Source organism: Scyliorhinus canicula, chromosome 13 (assembly GCF_902713615.1).
Source record: "Scyliorhinus canicula chromosome 13, sScyCan1.1, whole genome shotgun sequence".
Taxonomy (NCBI): Eukaryota; Metazoa; Chordata; class Chondrichthyes; order Carcharhiniformes; family Scyliorhinidae; genus Scyliorhinus; species Scyliorhinus canicula.
The window spans coordinates 118,245,943-118,264,811 of NC_052158.1; the positions used below are offsets into that span (position 1 = coordinate 118,245,943).

Genomic DNA, 18,869 nt, shown 5'->3' on the forward strand with positions numbered 1-18,869 from the left:
TCATTGGCAAATTGAAGTGTGGAGGAGGACATGTAGCATGCGAGAATCTGCAGTAGAATTAGAATGTAGAGATCCAAAAAAAGTTTCAGTATATTTTTGTTATCTTTTTTATAATTGCTACCCTTTGTATTCTCAATTAGAAAATTTAGGGAAACATTTGAACTGAAAAGAGGCTGCTCTAACTAGTTTAGTTAGAGGCCAATTTGTATTCCACAGTATCAGTAAAGCATATTCGCTGACATTTGACAGCCTAATCATGTTATTCAGTAATTGGGGAAATCCATTGTTCTTCGTGCAAAAACGCACTGCTGCCTACAACTCTGAGGACCCGGATTCGATTCCGTCTACGGGTCACTGTCCGTGTGGAGTATGCATATTCTCCCGGTGTCTGCATGGGGCTCACCCCAACAACCCAAAAGATGTGCAGGGTAGTTGAATTTGCCACATTAAATTGCCCCTTAATTGGAAAAAAATAATTGGTTACTCTAAATTTATTTTAAAAAATAACACATTCTTCGTTGAATTGATGCACTTAAAAATTTTAAGCCAGGTTTGTTTTGCGAATGTTATTTCTATCAATATTTATTACTTATGGTTATGCAACTTTTGGATTGAGCTTCAGCTTGGTTCAGTTGATAGCATTCATAGAATCATAGAATATACTGTGCAGAAGGGGGCAATTCGACCCATTGAGTCTGCACCGGCCCTTCGAAACAGCACCTTACCCAAGCCCACACTACCCAAGCCCACACTACTGAAACCCACATCTCCACCCTATCCCTGTAACCCAGTAACCCCACCTAACCACTTTTCTTTGGACACTAAGGGCAATTTAACATGGCCAATCCACCTAACCTGCACATCTTTGGACTGTGAAGGAAACCGGAGCTCCCAGAGGAAAGCCACGTAGACAAGGATAGAACGTGTAGACTCCACACAGGCAGTGACCCAAGCTGGGAATCGAACCTGGGACCCTGGAGATGTGAAGCAACAGTGCTAACCACAGTGCTACCGTGCCGCCCCTCATGACTCTGAATCAAAAAATTGTAGATTTTGGGCAGCGCGCTGGTGCAATACTGTTGCCTCACGGTGCTGAGGTCCCAGGGTCGATCCCAGCCCGGGGTCACTGTCCATGTGGAGTTTGCACATTCTCCACCTGTCTGCGTGGGTCTCTCCCCACAACCCAAGAATGTGCAGTCCGGTGGATTGGACAAGCTAAATTGCCCCTTAATTGGAAAAACAGAATTTGGTACTCTACATTTCTCATACAAAAAATGTAGATTTTGTAGAAAATGTCTTTGTAGATTTTGTAGAAAGATTGTAGAATTCTAGGGTGGCATGGTGCTACTCTACTTCTGGATGCCCCAGCCACTCCAGAAAATTGCCGTACAGCATGTTAAACTAGCTTTCAAAAATGCTGCTTTTTGGAAACCCTGGAGGCATTTGATGCAGTCATGGAAGATTGGGCTCAGTATGAGATACTTTTTCCAGGCCAATGGCATCTTGGGAGAGGACCGACAAACAGTAATTCTCCTGACAGCTTGTGGGGCCCCGAACTTTGGTATTTTTAAAAGCCTGGGGAACTCTACAGGAGGAGGCATTTGCAGGAGTGAAGAGGCGGTTGTCATCCTCCCAGCTGCACACCCATTATGATCCATCTCGGAAACTCGTCCTCTTGTGACATCAGGGTGTTGCTGTCCCATAGATTGGGTGATGGCACAGAATGCCCCATCGCATTTCGCATCCAGAACTTTGGCGGAGCCCAGAGATAAAGAAGGCTTGGCGGTGATATTGGCCATAAGAAATGTCATCAGTGTGTTTGCAGGCGACACTTTTTCTAATTGTTTGCAGACGACACTTTTTTCTAATCACCACTGCTGGGTCTCTTTAAGGAGGAGAATGGGATTCCATGGCCTCTGCCTGAATCCAGCGCTGGGCACTCTTGCTAGCGGCGTATGAATACACTTGACGAGGTTACGAACAAGTGGCCTCTTCTCCAGGGTGGAGGATAGATGTGAGCAGTGCTCTCGGGGGCCGGCAAATCACATGCACATGTTTGGTCTTGCCCCAAGCTTGTTAGTTTCTGGGTCTCCTTTTTTGATACAATGTCAAGGATTTTGGGCGATCGTCCTAGCCTTCGCCTTGTTAATAGCCTGGAGGTGAATTCTGCTTGTCTGAAGGACCCTGGTACTACCTAAGGCCTGGGTTTGGTTGGGGGACCTGTTGGAATTTTTGCACCTAGAACCCTTCCACCAACCCCCTATACCATTAGGGGGTTGGTGGAAGGGTTCCAGTCAAGGTGGCAGCCTTTCATCCAGGGAACTGATTACTGTTAGTGGGTGAGGGTGGTGGGGGGGTTGGTGAAGGTTGTCTTTTCAGTTGGGTTAAGGGTTTGTTTTCTTTATGGGGGGCTGAGAGGGATGGGGAAGCTGGGTAGGTGCATATTAGGAATAAGATGTGGTTGGGGTTGGTTGTATTGCGTTGTGTTTGTAATCATGAATACTTTGAATAAAAACATTTTTAAAAATAAGTATTGGAGAAAACAGGGGGCCCTTATCTTACAGGGTTAAAGTCCAAGGGTGAAGACCCTGTGCAAACATGTGGACCACCTGAAGAAGTGAGAGCCTGTATTAGAAGATTCCTGACCAGGGGCAGCAGTACCTCCATCTTCCTGGGAACCACTCGTTTGCCAAGGCACGCAACCCACCTTGGCCCAACGCCCAGACCATCGAGATGAAGACGACTCTGGCTGAGAGATGGAAACAGCAGCGTCCACACAGACGGACACCGTCCACCTGATCCAGACCCACCGTCGGTGGAAGCACAACGACCTGCGAAACGGCGGCGAAGACCTTCTCAAATGCAGAGGGGGGACATTCGGACTTGGGAGGGGGAGGGGAGGGTGTAATAAGCCACACAAGGAAACTGTAATTGATCTCCCCATGGGGCTCATGGAAAACAAGCTTCCCTGCAAGTGGGCAGAGGCCCATCCAGCTTGGGCTCTTAAGAATCAAGCTTAAAGGCCGACCCTAACAGGGACCCGGCCTGTTGGTTGTCCCAACAGGATTGTGTAGTGTAAATATTTTGCTGCTGTTGGCAGACCTTATGTTACATGAATTAAAACCTATGTCTTTCCAGCCACTGGCTTCCTGGACCATAAAAACTATTGTCTGTAAATTATCAAGACACTTCAACCAGTATATGAGTAAAATGTTTTACCCAGGTACCCTTATTTGCGAGATGAACAAAGGCCAAACAGAGGTTCACGATTTTGCCAAAATTTATTCACAAGTACAATATAGTCCCAAAATATTCTCACTATATCTGCCCAAGATTCTAATACTACCCGTGTCATTAACTTGATCGCGCTGCGGATCCAATCATCTGATTTCTGTCGTCTCAGGGCCCTCGTCTGCGAAGGTGGTTCTCGCGCGCCTCTTCAGTCCATCTCTGGCCCGCCGCTGAATCGTTCTTTTTAATGTTTTTATTGAGATTTCATATTTTATGTCCAACAAAGAAAAGTACAGCACAGGAACGGCCCTCCAAGCCCGTGCCGACAATGCTGCCTGCTTCTACACTTCCTGGGTCCGTATCCCTCTATTCCCATCCTATTCATGTATTTGTCAAGATGCCCCTTAAATGTCACTATCGACCCTGCTTCCACCACCTCCTCCGGCAGCAAGTTCCAGGCACTCGCTACCCTCTGTGTAAAAAACTTGCCTCGTACATCTACACTAAACCTTGCTCCTCGCACCTTAAACCTATGCCCCCTAGTAATTGACCCTTCTACCCTGGGGAAAAGGCTATCCACTCTGTCTATGCCCCTCATAATTTTGTAGACCTCTATCAGGTCTCCCCTCAACCTCTGTTGTTCCAGTGAGAACAAACCGAGTTTATTCAACCGCTCCTCATAGCTAATGCCTTCATACCAGGCAACATTCTGGTAAATCTCTTCTGCGCCATCTCTAAAGCCTCCACATCCTTCTGGTAGTGTGGTGACCAGAAGTGAACACTATATTCCAAGTGTGGCCTAACTAAGGTTCTATACAGCTGCAACATGACTTGTCAATTCTTATACTCAGTGCCCTGGCCAATGAAGGGCAAGCATGCCGTATGCCTTCTTGACTACCTTCTCCACCTGTGTTGCCCCTTTCAGTGACCTGTGGACCTGTACATCTAGACTCTCTGACTTTCAGTACTCTTGAGGGTTCTACCATTCACTGTATATTCCCTACCTGTATTAGACCTTCCAAAATGCATTACCTCACATTTGTCCGGATTAATCTCCATCTGCCATTTCTCCGCCCAAGTCTTCAAACGATCTAAATCCTGCTGTATCCTCTGACAGCCCTCATCGCTATCCGCAATTCCACCAACCTTTGTGTCGCCTGCAAACTTACTAATCAGACCAGTTACATTTTCCTCCAAATCGTTTATATATACTACAAACAGCAAAGATCCCAGCACTGATCCCTGCGGAACACCACTAGTCACAGCCCTCCAATCAGAAAAGCACCCTTTCATTGCTACTCTCTGCCTTCTATGACCTAGCCAGTTCTGTATCTACCTTGCCAGCTCACCCCGATCCCCTGTGACTTCACCTTTTGTACCAGTCTACTATGAGGGACCTTGTCAAAGGCCTTACTGAAGTCCATATAGACAACAACCACTGCCCTACCTGCATCAATCATCTTTGTGACCACTTCGAAAAACTCTGTCAAGTTAGTAAATTTATAAATTACAAATCCGTGCCAAATCAACACATATATTCACAAGTGAGTATCTTCACAATAACTGTGGTCGTGACCTCCCTTTAATCGGCATGCATACGTTACATTCCCCAGTATGGCCAAAACATGTATTTACAGACATTTATTTAAAATTTGGTTTGGGCCTTAGCTTTTGCCGTTTCCTTTTCTCCTCTGACCCGTGGCTCGCCCATGTCTCTACCCCACCCCTTACTTTACTGGTTGCTGGTTACGAACAGGGTTCATCTCCAGACCTTGTCTGTAGTCTCCGTGTGTCGGGTCTCCGCTCGGGATGGTCTTTGAGTTCCCTTCTTATCCCCCTCTTCACGTACTTCCAGAGGTTTCTCTGGCCTTCGGCCAATGAGATCACAGAGTGGGGGTCGCAACACCCAATCGAGTTGCTGATAAGCAACTGCTTATAAGCAAAGACTGAAGCGGGAAAATCCGTCAAAGAAAGTTGTGCATTGTTGGTCTGAGGAATCGGATGATCTCCTACAGTACTTCTTAGAGTCAGTGGACTGGTCAGTATTTAAAAACTCTCCGACCAGCCTGAACGCGTACACCACTACAGTAACTGACTTCAATAGTAAGTGTGTAGAAGATTGTGTGCCAAAGAAGCAAATCCGCGTGTTTCCCAACCGGAAACCCTGGATGAACAGGGATAGCCACTGCTTGCTGAAGTCTATGTCTGAGGCGTTCAAGTCAGGCGACCCTGACCTCTACAAGGAAGCCCGATATGATCTAAAGAAATCCATCAAAGATGCCAAAAGACAGTACCAGACCAAGCTCGAGTCCCAGGCTAGCCACACGGATCCCCGCCGTCTATGGCAAGGTCTGCAAGACATAACAGGCTACAAGATGAAGGCATGTAAAAGCGTCGGCTCCAACGCACCCCTCCCTGATGAGTTCAACGAATTCTATGCCCACTTTGAGCAAGAGGTCAGCGAGAGCGAGTCTTCCACCCCAGAAGACGAGGATGAACTTGTATCTGAGATCGCCACTGCATATGTCAGAGCACCTTCTCGAAGGTCAACCCACGGAAAGCCACTGGCCCGAATGGGGTACCCGAATGAGCACTCGGGTCTTGCACAGATCAGCTGGCGGGGTTATTCGCAGACATCTTCAACCTCTCTTTACAACAATCTGAGGTTCCTATCTGCTTCAAGAAGACGACCATCATCCCTGTACCAAAAAAAGTCAAGCAGCGTGCCTTAATTACTATTGTCCGGTGGTTCTGACATCCATCGTCATGAAGTGCTTCGAAAGGATAGTCATGGCACGAATCAACTCCAGCCTCCCAGATTGCCTTGATCCACTACAGTTTGCCTACCAGTGCAACAGGTCCACAGCAAATGCCATCTCCATGGCCCTGCACTCTACCCTGGAACACCTAGATAACAAAGACACCTATGTCAGACTCCTATTTATCGACTACAGCTCAGCCTTCAACACTATCATTCCTCCGTGGCCTTGGCCTCGGCTCCTCCCTCTGCGACTGGATCCTGAACTTTCTAACCCACAGACCACAATCAGTAAAGATAGGCAACAACACCTCCTCCACGATCATCCTCAACACCGGTGCCCCACAAGGCTGTGTCCTCAGCCCCCTACTATACTCCTTATACACCTATGACTGTGTGGCCAAATTCCCCTCCAACTCGATTTTCAAATTTGCTGATGACACCACTATAGTGGGTCGAATTTCAAACAATGACGAGACAGAGTATAGGAACGAGATAGAGAATCTGGTGAACTGGTGCGACGACAATAATCTCTCCCTCAATGTCAACAAAATGAAGGAGATTATCATTGACTTCAGGAAGCATAGTGGAGAACATGTTCCTGTCTACATCAATGGGAACAAAGTAGAAAGGGTCGAGAGTTTCACGTTTTTAGGTGTACAGATCACCAACAGCCTGTCTTTGTCCCCCCCCATGCCGACTCTATAGTTAAGAAAACCCACCAACGACTCTACTTTCTCAGAAGACTGAGGAAATTTGGCATGTCAGCTACGACCCTCACCAACTTCTACAGATGCACCATAGAAAGCATTCTTTCTGGTTGCATCACAGATTGGTATGGAGCCTGCTCTACCCAAGACCGCAGGAAACTACAAAAGGTTGTTAATGTAGCCCAGTCCATCACGCAAACCAGCCTCCCATCCAACAACTATCTATAATTCCCGCTGCCTCAGAAAGGCAGCCAGCATAATTAAGGACCCCACGCACCCCGGACATACTCTCTTCAACCTTCTTCCGTCAGGAAAAATATACCAAAGTTTGAGGTCACGTACCAACCGACTCAACAGCCTTTTCCCTACTGCCATCAGACTTTTGAATGGACCTACCTCGTATTAAGTTGATCTTTTCTCTATACCTTGCTATAACTGTAACATATTCTGCAGTCTCGCCTTCCTTCCTTATATACGGTATGCATTGTTTGTACAGCCTGCAAGAAACAATACTTTTCACTGTATACTAATACATGTGACAATAATAAATCAAATCAAATCAAATGATTCCACCTCTGCAGGACATCAAGAACTCCCCACAGAGGTCCATCCTCAGGTGCATTGTCCGCACGTAACCTTATCCCAGATAAAGATCCACTTTCTTTCTATCCTGTGCTTGCCCTGTGTCACTACTGTCCCCAAGTATGAGACCTACGATCTCATATTCTGGGCTTCCTTGGGTTGATTTCTATGCCGAGCGTGATGAGGAGGATCAGCAAATCCTTGAACAGTTTCAAATGTTCCTCCCAGATCTCGTTCTGGAGGAGGAGAACGTCCACATACTGCACTAAAGATTTGGGTTTTGAAAACCCTTCCAGGCTCTTTGTGGGTCTCTGGTGAAAAATCGAGGGTGAGTTATGGAAGCCCCACGGCAGCAGGCAGTTTCAAGTGCATTGCTGCCCCTGAAAGGTGAATGGAAACTTATATTGACAATGCCAGTCATGGGGAATGAACCAGAAGCCATTGCTTATGTCCAGTACAGTGAAATACTTGGCTTGTGGCGCCTACCTCATCGTGGCTTCGGGGTATTCGCTACCGTGGGGACTGTGATCGGGGTAGTTCTATTCAGCCTCCATGGCCCATCGGTTTTCTTACTGACCAAGTCGGGGAATTATCGGTGGCGGCAACGGAGCGCAGGGAAACCGCTGGTGTGTCAGTGTTTGTTGGCAGGTGCCCTATACACTCTAACATAATGGCCTGCATGGCCACAATTGTACATTGTCCATGTAGAGGTGAATACCTGGGTCCCTCCGGGGATGATTTCTGCTTCTAGGGGTGGGAGGAGTGTATGGAGCGGGAACCCTCTGTAGTTACCTCCCCTATTCCTGTTGTTTCCCACCCCCCCCCCCCTTGTTCCGCCACACCGGGCCGGGGTTCAAATTTGTCAGAACGGGGTTTAATCGAATGTGGCTACTAGGGGCTTTTCACAGTAACTTCATGAAATGAAATGAAAATTGCTTATTGTCACGAGTAGGCTTCATCGAAGTTACTGTGAAAAGCCCCTAGTCGCCACATTCCGGCGCCTGTCCGGGGAGGCTGGTACGGGAACCGTGCTGCTGGCCTGCTTGGTCTGCTTTAAAAGCCCCTTGCTGTGTTAATGTAAGCCTACTTGTGACAATAAAGATTATTATTTATTTATTATTATTTTTCCTATCCTCGTGTTTCTGGGCTTATCGAGCTCCTGTATCTTCTCGTAGTCATGGATCATTCTTCGGATCGCCCATGCCTCAGTGTGTGTAATCGACAGGGTCAAAATTGTCACGTGCCTTCCAACTCCCTTTAATATTAGCTTTACTTCCACATTAATATTAGCTTTACCTCCTCTCTCATCTAATCTGTGCAAAACCCTCTGTTGGTTTGTATTCCCAAAGAATATATTTGGATCTGCTGTTGCCTCAAAGACCTCAATTGTCTTGGCGCTACTGGTTAGTTGTGCTACAGTGTACAGAGTGACATATGTAATATTCTGGCCGTCTCACCAGCTAGTGGTGAGCAGATTCACGGGGTGAGGAATTTTTCTGGGCGTGCCGACGGTTCTACCATCTGGAACGGAGGTGGGGCTCCCACCAATTGTCAAAGTCGTTTATCCAGAGGCTTTCTCTATCTCTTCACACTCTGCCCAAGGTCACTATCCCCGTCTCTGTTGTGAAGGCACACATTGTCCCCTTTTGTATTGACAACTGCGATTTCATTTTCCAATCTCACGCAGGCACTATGAATGATCTTCTGTGGGGGTTCTATTCTTTTTCTCTGCCTGGTGCAGGATCTTTACTGTACCTGAAGGTTTCTGGATTTTGCTTTTAATTATTCTGCTGTCTGTTCGGCTGCATTGCAATCCCGTATCTTCTTTTTTAAATTTAGAGTACCCAATTATTTTTTCCAATTAAGGGGCAATTTTAGAGTGGCCAATCCACCTACCCTGCACATCTTTGGGTTGTGGGGGTGAAACCCACGCAGACACGGGGAGAATGTGCAAACTCCTCACGGACAGAGACCCAGGGCCGGGATTCGAACCCAGGTCCTCAGCGCCGTAGGCAGCAATGCTAACCACTGTGCCACCGTGCTGCCCTGCAATCCCGTATCACGCAGTTCTTTCTGATATGGCTTCTCACATTGAGCCTGAAACTTTTTATTTATTTATTTTTTTTTAAAATTTAGATTACCCAATTATTTTTTCTAATTAAGGGGCAATTTAGCGTGGCCAATCTACCTACTCTGCACATTTTTGGGTTGTGGGGGCGAAACCCACGCAGACACGGGGAGAATGTGCAAACTCCACACGGACAGTGACCCAGAGCCGGGATCGAACCTGGGCCCTCAGCGCTGTGAGGCGGTTGTGCTAACCACTAGGCCACCGTGCTGCCCTGCATTGAGCCTGAAACTTGCTCATATGTAGAAGGCTGTCTTGGTTCCACCGCTCTCGTACCTCTAACTCGCTCTTCGGCTTCTCTATTTGTTCTCTAGTGTAACCTAATTCTCTTTCAAATTTTAAACTCTCCAGCTCTTTCCTGAGGAGCTGCTCCATACAACTAATGATCGCAATCACTTTACTTAACTTAGAAGCTCATCTGCCTAACTCTATATGGACGTGGTCCCAACAATTTTGCAAATTATACCTATTTGGGCCATTGTTTGTTAAGGTAGCTCAAAGTGTTTCTTCCCATTCGGCACGGCCTGCCATTTCTAATTCTCACTCTCTCCAGGGTTAATAATCTCTCATAATCTTTTATTAGTGTCACAAGTAAGCTTACATTAACACTACAATGAAGTTACTGTGAAAATCCTCTCGTCGCCACATTCCGGTGTCTGTTCGGGTACACAGGGAGAATTCAGAATGTCCAATTCACCTAACAAGCAAATCTATCGGGACTTTTTGGAGGAAACCGGAGCACCCTGAAGAAATCCACGCAGACACAGGGAGAACGTGCAGATTCCGCACAGTGACCCAAGCAGGAATCGAACCTGGGACCCTGGCGCTGTAAAGCAACAGTGCCACATACTATGCTACAATGCTGCCCTTAGGGTCTCGAGGAGAGTGTGGAGATTGTGGCCATAGTCAGCATCGTTTCCACATCACTTTCAAATTGCATTGAGGTGATGGACGTGCCCTTGCCATTTATTTCCTTCACCCCCACTTACTTAGTGGTCACCTCATATCTCTTCCTCCCACTCTTGGGGCAGCATGGTAGCATAGTGGCTAGAACAATTTCTTCACAGCTCCAGGGTCCCAGGGTCGATTCCCGGCTTGGGTCACTGTCTGTGCGGAGTTTGCATGTTCTCCCCTTGTGTGCGTGGGTTTCCTCCGGGTGCTCCGGTTTCCTCCCACAGTCCAAAGATGTGCAGGTTAGGTGCATTGGCCATACTAAATTGCCCTTAGTGCCCAAAATTGACCTTAGTGTTGGGTGGGGTTACTGGGTTATGGGGATAGGGGGAAGCTGTGGGCTTGGGTAGGGTGCTCTTTCCAAGAGCCGGTGCAGACTTGATGGACCAAATGGCCTCCTTCTGCACTGTAAATTCTATGATTCACTCCATCTCTGTCTCAGTACCCTATGCAGACCTTGTTCCCTCTGCTTAGTGTGGAGCTGTAGGAAGAAAGAATAAAAGATTACAATTGTGCAGCTTGTTCATTTGTCGTATCCCTTCATTGTTTGCATTATGTTCAATGAAAAACAGCAGTTAGACCCAAGTAGGCATAATCATAATCATAATCTTTATTGTTGCCACAAGTAGGCTTACATTAACACTGCAAAGAAGGTTACTGTGAAAATCCCCTAGTTGCCACACTCCAGTGCCTGCTCAGGCACTTCCTCTCAGATTTCCTCTTCTGACCCTGCCACTACAAGTAGAGACAGTTTTTCAACATGCATCCAATCAAATCTTTAATGTCCCTACTTTCTTTGTCTCGTCTTTTGGTAGCATCCTTGAATACACATGATCCCTTCACCCAAGTCATTAATATAGATTGTAAGCAGATCAGAACAAAGAACAAAGAAAAATAAGCGCAGGAACAGGCCCTTTGGCCCTCCAAGCCTGTGCCGATCATGATGCCCTAAGTAAAAACAAAACCTTCTGTCCTTGCTCGTTCCATATCCCTCTATTTCCTCCCTATTCATCAATCTATCCAGATGCCTCTTAGATGTTGCTAATGTGTCTGCTTGCACCATATCCTCTGGCAGCACATACCAGGCACCCACCGATCTCTGCATGAAAAAAATTGCCCCTTACATCTCCCTTAAACTTTCCCCCTCTCACCTTGAACATGTGCCCCCTTGTGATTGATACTTCCACCCTTGGAAAAAACCTCCGTCTATGCCTCTCATAATGTTTCAGACCTCTATCATGTCTCCCCTCAGCTTCCGTCTTTCCAGTGAAAACAATCCTAGTTCATTCAACCTTTCCTCATAGCCAACACCCTCAAGACCAGACAACATCCTGGTGAATCTTCTTCCACGGCCTTCTGATAATGTGGTGACCAGAACTGCACTCAATACGCCAAATGCAGCCGAACCAAGTTTTTATCTGGCTGCAACATGATTTCCCAACTCTTGTACTCAATACCATAGCAGACGACGGCAAGCATGCTAAATGCCTTCTTAATCACCTTGACCACCTGTGTTGCCACTTTTAGGGAATTGTGGACCTGCATTACCAGATCCCTCCATATGTTAATGTTCCTAAGTGTTCTGCCAGTTACTGTATAATTCATACCTATATTTGTTCCTCCAAAATGCATCACCTCACATTTGTCCGGATTAAGCTCCATCTGCTAGTTTTATGCCCAAGTCTCCAATCTATCTATAGCCTATTGTATCCTTGAGGGCACTATCAGCAACTCCATCAATCTTTGTGTCATCCGCAAACTTACTAATCAGAGCATCGACATTTTCCTCCAGATCATTTATATATACTACAAACAACAGAGGTCCCAGTACTGATCCCTGCAGAACACCACAGGCTACAAATCTCCATTCAGAAAAACACCGTTTCCACCGCCACTCTCTGTCTTCTATAACGAAACCAGTTCTGTATCCATCCAGCCAGCCCTTTACAAATCCCATGTGATTTTAGTTTTTGTACCAGTCTGCCATGTGGGACCTTGTCAAACTCCTTACCAAAATCCATATAAACTACATCCTCAGCCCTTCCCTCATCAATTTTCTTTGTCACGTCTTCAAAAAACTCAATCAGGTTGGTGAGACATGACCTTACCCGTACAAAACCATGCTGCCTGTCACTAACTAGTCCACTTTCCTCCAAATGTGCATACATCCTGTCCCTCAGTATCTTTTCCAAAAGCTTCCCACCACTGATATGCTCATCAGCCTATAATTTGCTGGATTGTACCTGCTTCCTTCAAGGGAATAACATTGGCTATTCTCCAGTTCTCTGGAACCTCGCCTGTGGTCAAAGAGGATGTGAAGGTATCTGTTAAGGCCCAGCTTTTTCTCCTCTTGCCTCCCGCAGTAACCTGGAATAGATTGCATCCGGCCCCGGAACTTGTCCACCCCAATGCAATTTAGGCTACGCAACACTTCCTCCATTGATATATTGACTTTCTCAAGAGAGTTCACACACCTATCCCTGACCTCATCATCCATCATGTCCTTCTCCCTGGTGAATACCGATACAAAGTATTCATTAAGGATTTCATCCATTTCCTGTGGTTCCAGGCATAACTTCCCTCCATTGTCCTTAAGTGGACCTATTCTTTCTCTTGCTCCCCTCTTGCTCCTAATATATGCATAAAAAGCCTTGGGATTCTCCTCGACCATGTTTGCTAAAGACATTTCTTGGCCCCTTTTAGACCTCCTATTTCCATGTTTAAGTTTCTTCCTACTTTCACTGTAATCCTGAAGGGCTTCAAACAGTTTTTAGATGCCTAGCCCTACCTTATGCTCCCTTTTTCCTTTTGAGTAGGCTTACAATTTCCCTTATCATCCATAGTTCCCAAATCCTGCCATTTCTATCCTTCATTTTTGCGGAGACATGCCTGTCCTCCACTTCAATCATCTGTCCTTTCCAGCCCCCCACATGTCAGATGTGGATTTGCCTTCAAATAGCCGCTCCCAATCCACATTCCCCAGTTCCTGTCTAATTTGGATGTAATTGCCGCTCGCCCAATTAAGCACCCTCACCCACGGGCCACTCTTGTCCATATCCATGACTACTCGAAATCTTATGGCATTATGGTCGCTAAGCCCAAAATGCTCTCCCACCGAAACATCAATAACCTGGCCTGGCTCATTCCCCAATACCACGTCTAGTATGGCCCCCTCCCTGGTTGGATTGTCAACATACTGTATCAAAATGCCCTCCTGGACACATCTAACAAATTGCTCTCCATCCCAGCCCCTGGCTGTAAGGGATTCCCAATCAATATGGGGGAAGTTAAAATCGCCCATCACAATACCCTGCTTTTTTCACACCTTTTCATTATCTGACTATCCTACGGGCTGTTGGGAGGTCTATAGTACACTCTAGAACCAATCTCTATGGTGGCATCGTGCATGACTACCTTCTAGCAGCATTTTTTTAAAAATAGCGTATATTCTAGGCTGAGATTTCAGTGCAGTACTGAAGGAATACTATCTTGTTCAATGTGTCAGCTTGCAGATGAAATGTTAGTTCATAATCCCATCCACTTGACCAGATGCATGTATGGTGTGTAAAGCGTATAATGTACCATACATTGTCTGCATATCTACTTTTCTGAATTTCCTGGACTCAATAAACCTATTGGCCAGGGCAGCACGGTGGCACAGTGGTTAGTATTGCTGCCTACGGCGCTGAGGACCTGGGTTCGAATCCCGGCCCTGGGTCACTGTCCGTGTGGAGTTTGCACGTTCTCCCCGTGTCTGCGTGGGTTTCACCCCCACAACCCAAAGATGTGCAGGGTAGGTGGATTGGCCACACTAAATTGCCCCTTAATTGGAAAAAATAATTGGGTACTCTAAATTTATAAAAAACAAAAAAAAAAAAAATTAAAAAAAAAAACCTATTGGCCATCTAGTTGAGGTTTTCTAATTTTTTTTTCCCAGAATTTTCTTAAGAGTATCAAATATGGCTCCAGCAACATTTCTATTGAATGAAATGAAAATGAAATGAATGAAAAAATGAAAAATGAAAATCGCTTATTGTCACGAGTAGGCTTCAAATGAAGTTACTGAGAAAAGCCCCTAGTCGCCACATTCCGGCGCCTGTTCGGGGAGGCTGTTACAGGAATCGAACCGTGCTGCTGGCCTGCTTGGTCTGCGGTCAAAGCCAGCGATTTGGCCCTGTGCTAAACAGCCCCTGATGAAAATCGCTTATTGTCACGAGTAGGCTTCAATTAAGTTACTGTGAAAAGCCCCTAGATATGGGAATTGAACCGTGCTGCTGGCCTGCCTTGGAAGCTTTAAAAGCCAGCGATTTAGCCCAGTGTGCTAAACCAGCCCCGAACTGAAGCAACTATAAACTTTGGGAAACAGTGTCAAGATCAAAATCATGAGAGGTTTGGACAGATGACATTGATGACTATATTGGTACCACTTCATGCTTTCATCTGGACCTGGATGCTCCCCCTTATCTGCACCATGGTGTTGACGCCCTCAGTGATGGTCCTCAGTGATTGGGCCATGCTCTGGAGTGTGTCAGCAATGTCCACCTGCGTCTGGGACAGGTCTCTCAGCGACGGGGGCATGATGTGGAGGCCTTGAGCCATGGTCGGTCTCAGACTGAGTTGTGCTTTGGACACCATCACTCAAGACATGGATGCTGTACTCCAGGTTTTCAACTTCGCTCGCCACCCTAGCAGTGTTGACCTCGGTGCCAAACATTGTCGACCCCATTTTCTGCGCTGCAGCTTTTGGGACTCCTCCAAGCGGCCTTGCAGTCGCTGGAGTGTCGCTGACACCCCCTCTTAAATCTCACGGTTATGTCCTATCATCTCTGGGAGAAATTGTCCAAAGGTTTGGCATTTGGCTGGACCCAACCTGTGTCCTGGGTACACCTCCGACTTCTTTCTTGCTTGGATGTTCCTGCGCCCAACCTATGTGCATCAGCAATTGTGTGCTGGTCACCGGATTATGCCCCAGATGCCTGTCCACTGTTGTCGCCCACCGAGATGTGTGTTTGCGCTGATGGAAGCTGGGGGTGACTGTTGTGATAGTGGTCTCCTCAGAGCTCTCCTCTGAGATGTTCTGCTGGGTGGCGGGGGGCTCCCGATGACCTGGCCCCAGCAGATAGAGATCCTGCGAGAATTACGTGGTCAGTGAGATGGAAGGATCATTTTGTCTGACATGAACTACTCACTTGAGACAGCTCATCTGGATGAATGGGCAGTGGATCCTCACCTCTCTGGTGCAGGTCAACTTCACTGTCGGTGACTGCTGCCTCTTCGGACAACCCCGCAATCTCCAGGACCCGTTCCTCGTAGGAGGTGCGGACTCAGATCTCTGTTATCCCAGCACCCATCTTCACCCTTTCCCTCTTATTATATGCTATCTTCTCCTGTGGGGATAAAGAGAGGGCCTTGTGAGCTGCACGCTTGATGGGCCCACGGTGGGGGGTCATGGCAGGTGGCATGTGTGGGCACAGCACCGGGACATGAAGCGGTGGTGCTGGTAGTGCCAGAGTGTTCTGAGGGGGCGAGGAAGATCTCAAACCGTGATCTCCCCATTGCAAATCTCATTATGGCCCTCTCATGAGATTTTGTGGCCTTAAAGGGATTTGCACCTGAGGCGAACGGACCTGAAAAATCATGCCTAATGTCTATGGCTACTGCACACTTTGTTTGGGCCTTTTCTGTTACAGTGGGTAAGAAGCATGCATTTCTAACCCACTCTATTGGGGGTGCAGGAGACACTTTATCACCCAAACAATGGCTGTTGTGTGGACGAATTGCTTGGCTTTTAACTGCACATTTTTCACTGTTTCTCCCTCTCATTTTTCAATCCTCAAAGTGCATTTCTCTCTCAGTTTGAAAGATTCACATACTTGTTCTCACAATTAATGCATTTAGTATATAGAGAAAAGCCAGATTTTTGGACAACAGGTTTTAACTGTTTGCATCTAAATTCAACTTGTTTGTTCCTTTTGTAGGCAGCCAGTCGTACAGGAAATGACAATAGATCTTTCCTCAGGAATCACCTGCTGAATTCTTCAATATGTGGCCAACCTCCTGAAATGATCCTCCTCATTACATACTATCTACAGAACTGGAGTTACAAAACCTAGTGGAATAATAGTGCATGAAAGAGAGATTATGTTGTCCATACACAGCATGTACTTTTTAGATTACATAGCTCATTTCAATTAGATCAATAAGTTCAGAAATGTAAATAATGTAGAATAATTTATCTTTTTATTCTTTATTATGCTTTGATACGTGGTATTTTTTATTTTGGGAAGGTCTTAAATTCTGTTTTTGAGTTTAGTTCATTTGTTTTATAATGCTTTTGTGAGGAATTGTTTTAATTTTCATCATATTGCTGTGGTAATGAAATTAATAAAAGATCATTGCTCTGAAAGTGCAGCATAATAAAATATTGTGATGTATTTGTCTGAAATTGGCGCTATTTTAGCAGAGGCATTCATTTAGTTTAATGATGTCAACGGAACACTTTCCATTTATTGCAGCTCCTACATATACTGAAGTAGTATTTCTCAATTGCACCAGTATGAAAGCCCGAGACTAGTTACGCCAGCCATCCTTGTGCTTTATCTTAAAATATAACAAGTAATGGAGTATTGTTACTCAATGATAATTTGACTGAGAATACCAAAACCAATTTCACTTAGTACCCTGACACCTATTAGAGCTTTGATCAATGTGACCTTGATTAATGTGACCTTCACCAAGGTGAACATCCCCTAGCTTTGCTATGAAGCAGGGTATTTGTTATAGAAAGTAATCATTTTTTGCCCTCCACTTTAGACGTTTTGATATATTTCTCACGGTGAACTCCAAAATAATCATTCTGCATCAAATTATGTGGACAGCCTTCAACAATGATTGAATGCAGATTTTGTTTTAATCCTCCTACTTTCCCACTCTCCTGAAGACACTGGGTTGGATCTTGGCAGTTAGTGGAGAAGTAACAAGTATTTTGCTACTGACCTTGAAGAAAGCTGCCACAGAAAATCTAGCAATGTCGGCACAGATGCCACTCTTCCCATTGCCATTTTACATCTGGCAATAAGGGATGTCCAGGCAACTAGCAACAAAAATGTCAGCAACAAGGTAAGCAGCCAATAATATTAAAATATTCTCACAGACAGCAAACCATGAAATTAAATGCACTGATTATCATCATTTTTTTTAAGTTAGAGAGTGAAATAAATGGTTAAGATTTGATTGTATTGAAAATGAAGGTATCATAAACAGACTTCTAAAATGTAATTTTAAAAATGTGGAATTTTATATTATAATGGAATCATTTGATTTTCCAAAAGTATCAAATTGCCTTTTCAGGATGAGTGAGGGTGTTTTGCAGTAATTTTGAACTTGGTAAACAATTGAAACCCAGTTACACCTCATTCAACAAATTGTAACTTTTCAAGGATTTTCACAGTGAAGGTAATGCCATAAAAGGTGTTTTCTTCAATTCACTGATTGTTTAGTGATTGCACGATGGGGGACTTCAATGGGTGCACCCTCTGGAGGGTGTAGAATCACTGACAGCTACTTCTGGATTTCCCCACTCTTTGCTGAAAAGTGAGCAAATACGGACATTACTTGAGGTGGAAATTGGGTGTAGCCGGTATCATAGAATTTACAGTGTAGAAGGTGGCCATTCGGCCTACCTAGTCTGCACCGGCCCTTGGAAAGAGCACCCTACCCAAACCCACACCTCCAGCCTATCCCCATAACCCAGGAACTCCACCCCACCTTTTTGGACATTAAAGGCAATTTAGCATGGCCAATCCACCTAACCTGCACATCTTTGGGCTGTAGGAGGAAACCGGAGCACCTGGAGGAAACCCACGCAGACAGGGAGAATGTGCGGACTCCACACAGACAGTGACCCAAGCGGGAATCAAACCTGGGACCCTGGATCTGTGAAGCAACTGTGCTAACCACTGTGCTACCATGCTGCCCCTATTCTTGGCAGTGTTGCTCAGCAGACAGATTTTGCAATGGTAATGACGACAAAACTTTAAGCATAAACCATCTTTACTTCTCTGAAAATGACTGCAACTTCTGGAGTCTTCACGTGCACTGAAACCCAGTCATTGTCATGACTTTATGGCCCTCCAAAGGGTGTCTCCCTCAGAATGCAATCAATAAGAAATCATTGAACTGATGAGAACTTGCACTTTTATGCTGTTAGTCGTGATGTGTAAATACGGTATAACGTTTTGTTGAAAGAGGCGTAACTGGGTTTTTTAACAATGTACTAAGTCCATAATCGCTGCTAATCAGCCTCATTAGTCCTCAAAGAGTAATTTTCTATTTGTTGAATATCCAATTTTTCTATATTAAGAAACTCCACATTTGTTTAAGTTTGTTTCTGATACTTTAACTTCTACTTTAACCCCATGCATATGTCCCAATCATTTATTTCTCTAACTGTAAAATTTTTAATTAAAAGTGAAAGGATTCAGTGGTTCTAACTTTCTGGGTTGCTGTC

At 45.5% G+C, this 18,869-nt stretch overlaps 1 protein-coding gene across 4 annotated transcripts in view; it reads left to right on the top strand.

Annotated features, from left to right (window-relative positions):
* LOC119976591 (lisH domain-containing protein ARMC9) overlaps positions 1-16,782 on the top strand; it is a 234,618-nt gene extending 217,836 nt beyond the window's left edge. For all 4 annotated transcript variants that reach the window (XM_038817196.1, XM_038817194.1, XM_038817198.1 and 1 more), the window contains one exon: positions 16,339-16,782. In XM_038817196.1, coding sequence (XP_038673124.1) covers positions 16,339-16,361 — 23 coding nt within the window. In that variant the 3' untranslated portion in view covers positions 16,362-16,782. The remainder of the gene's footprint in view (positions 1-16,338) is intronic.
* The last annotated feature ends 2,087 nt before the right edge of the window (positions 16,783-18,869 follow it).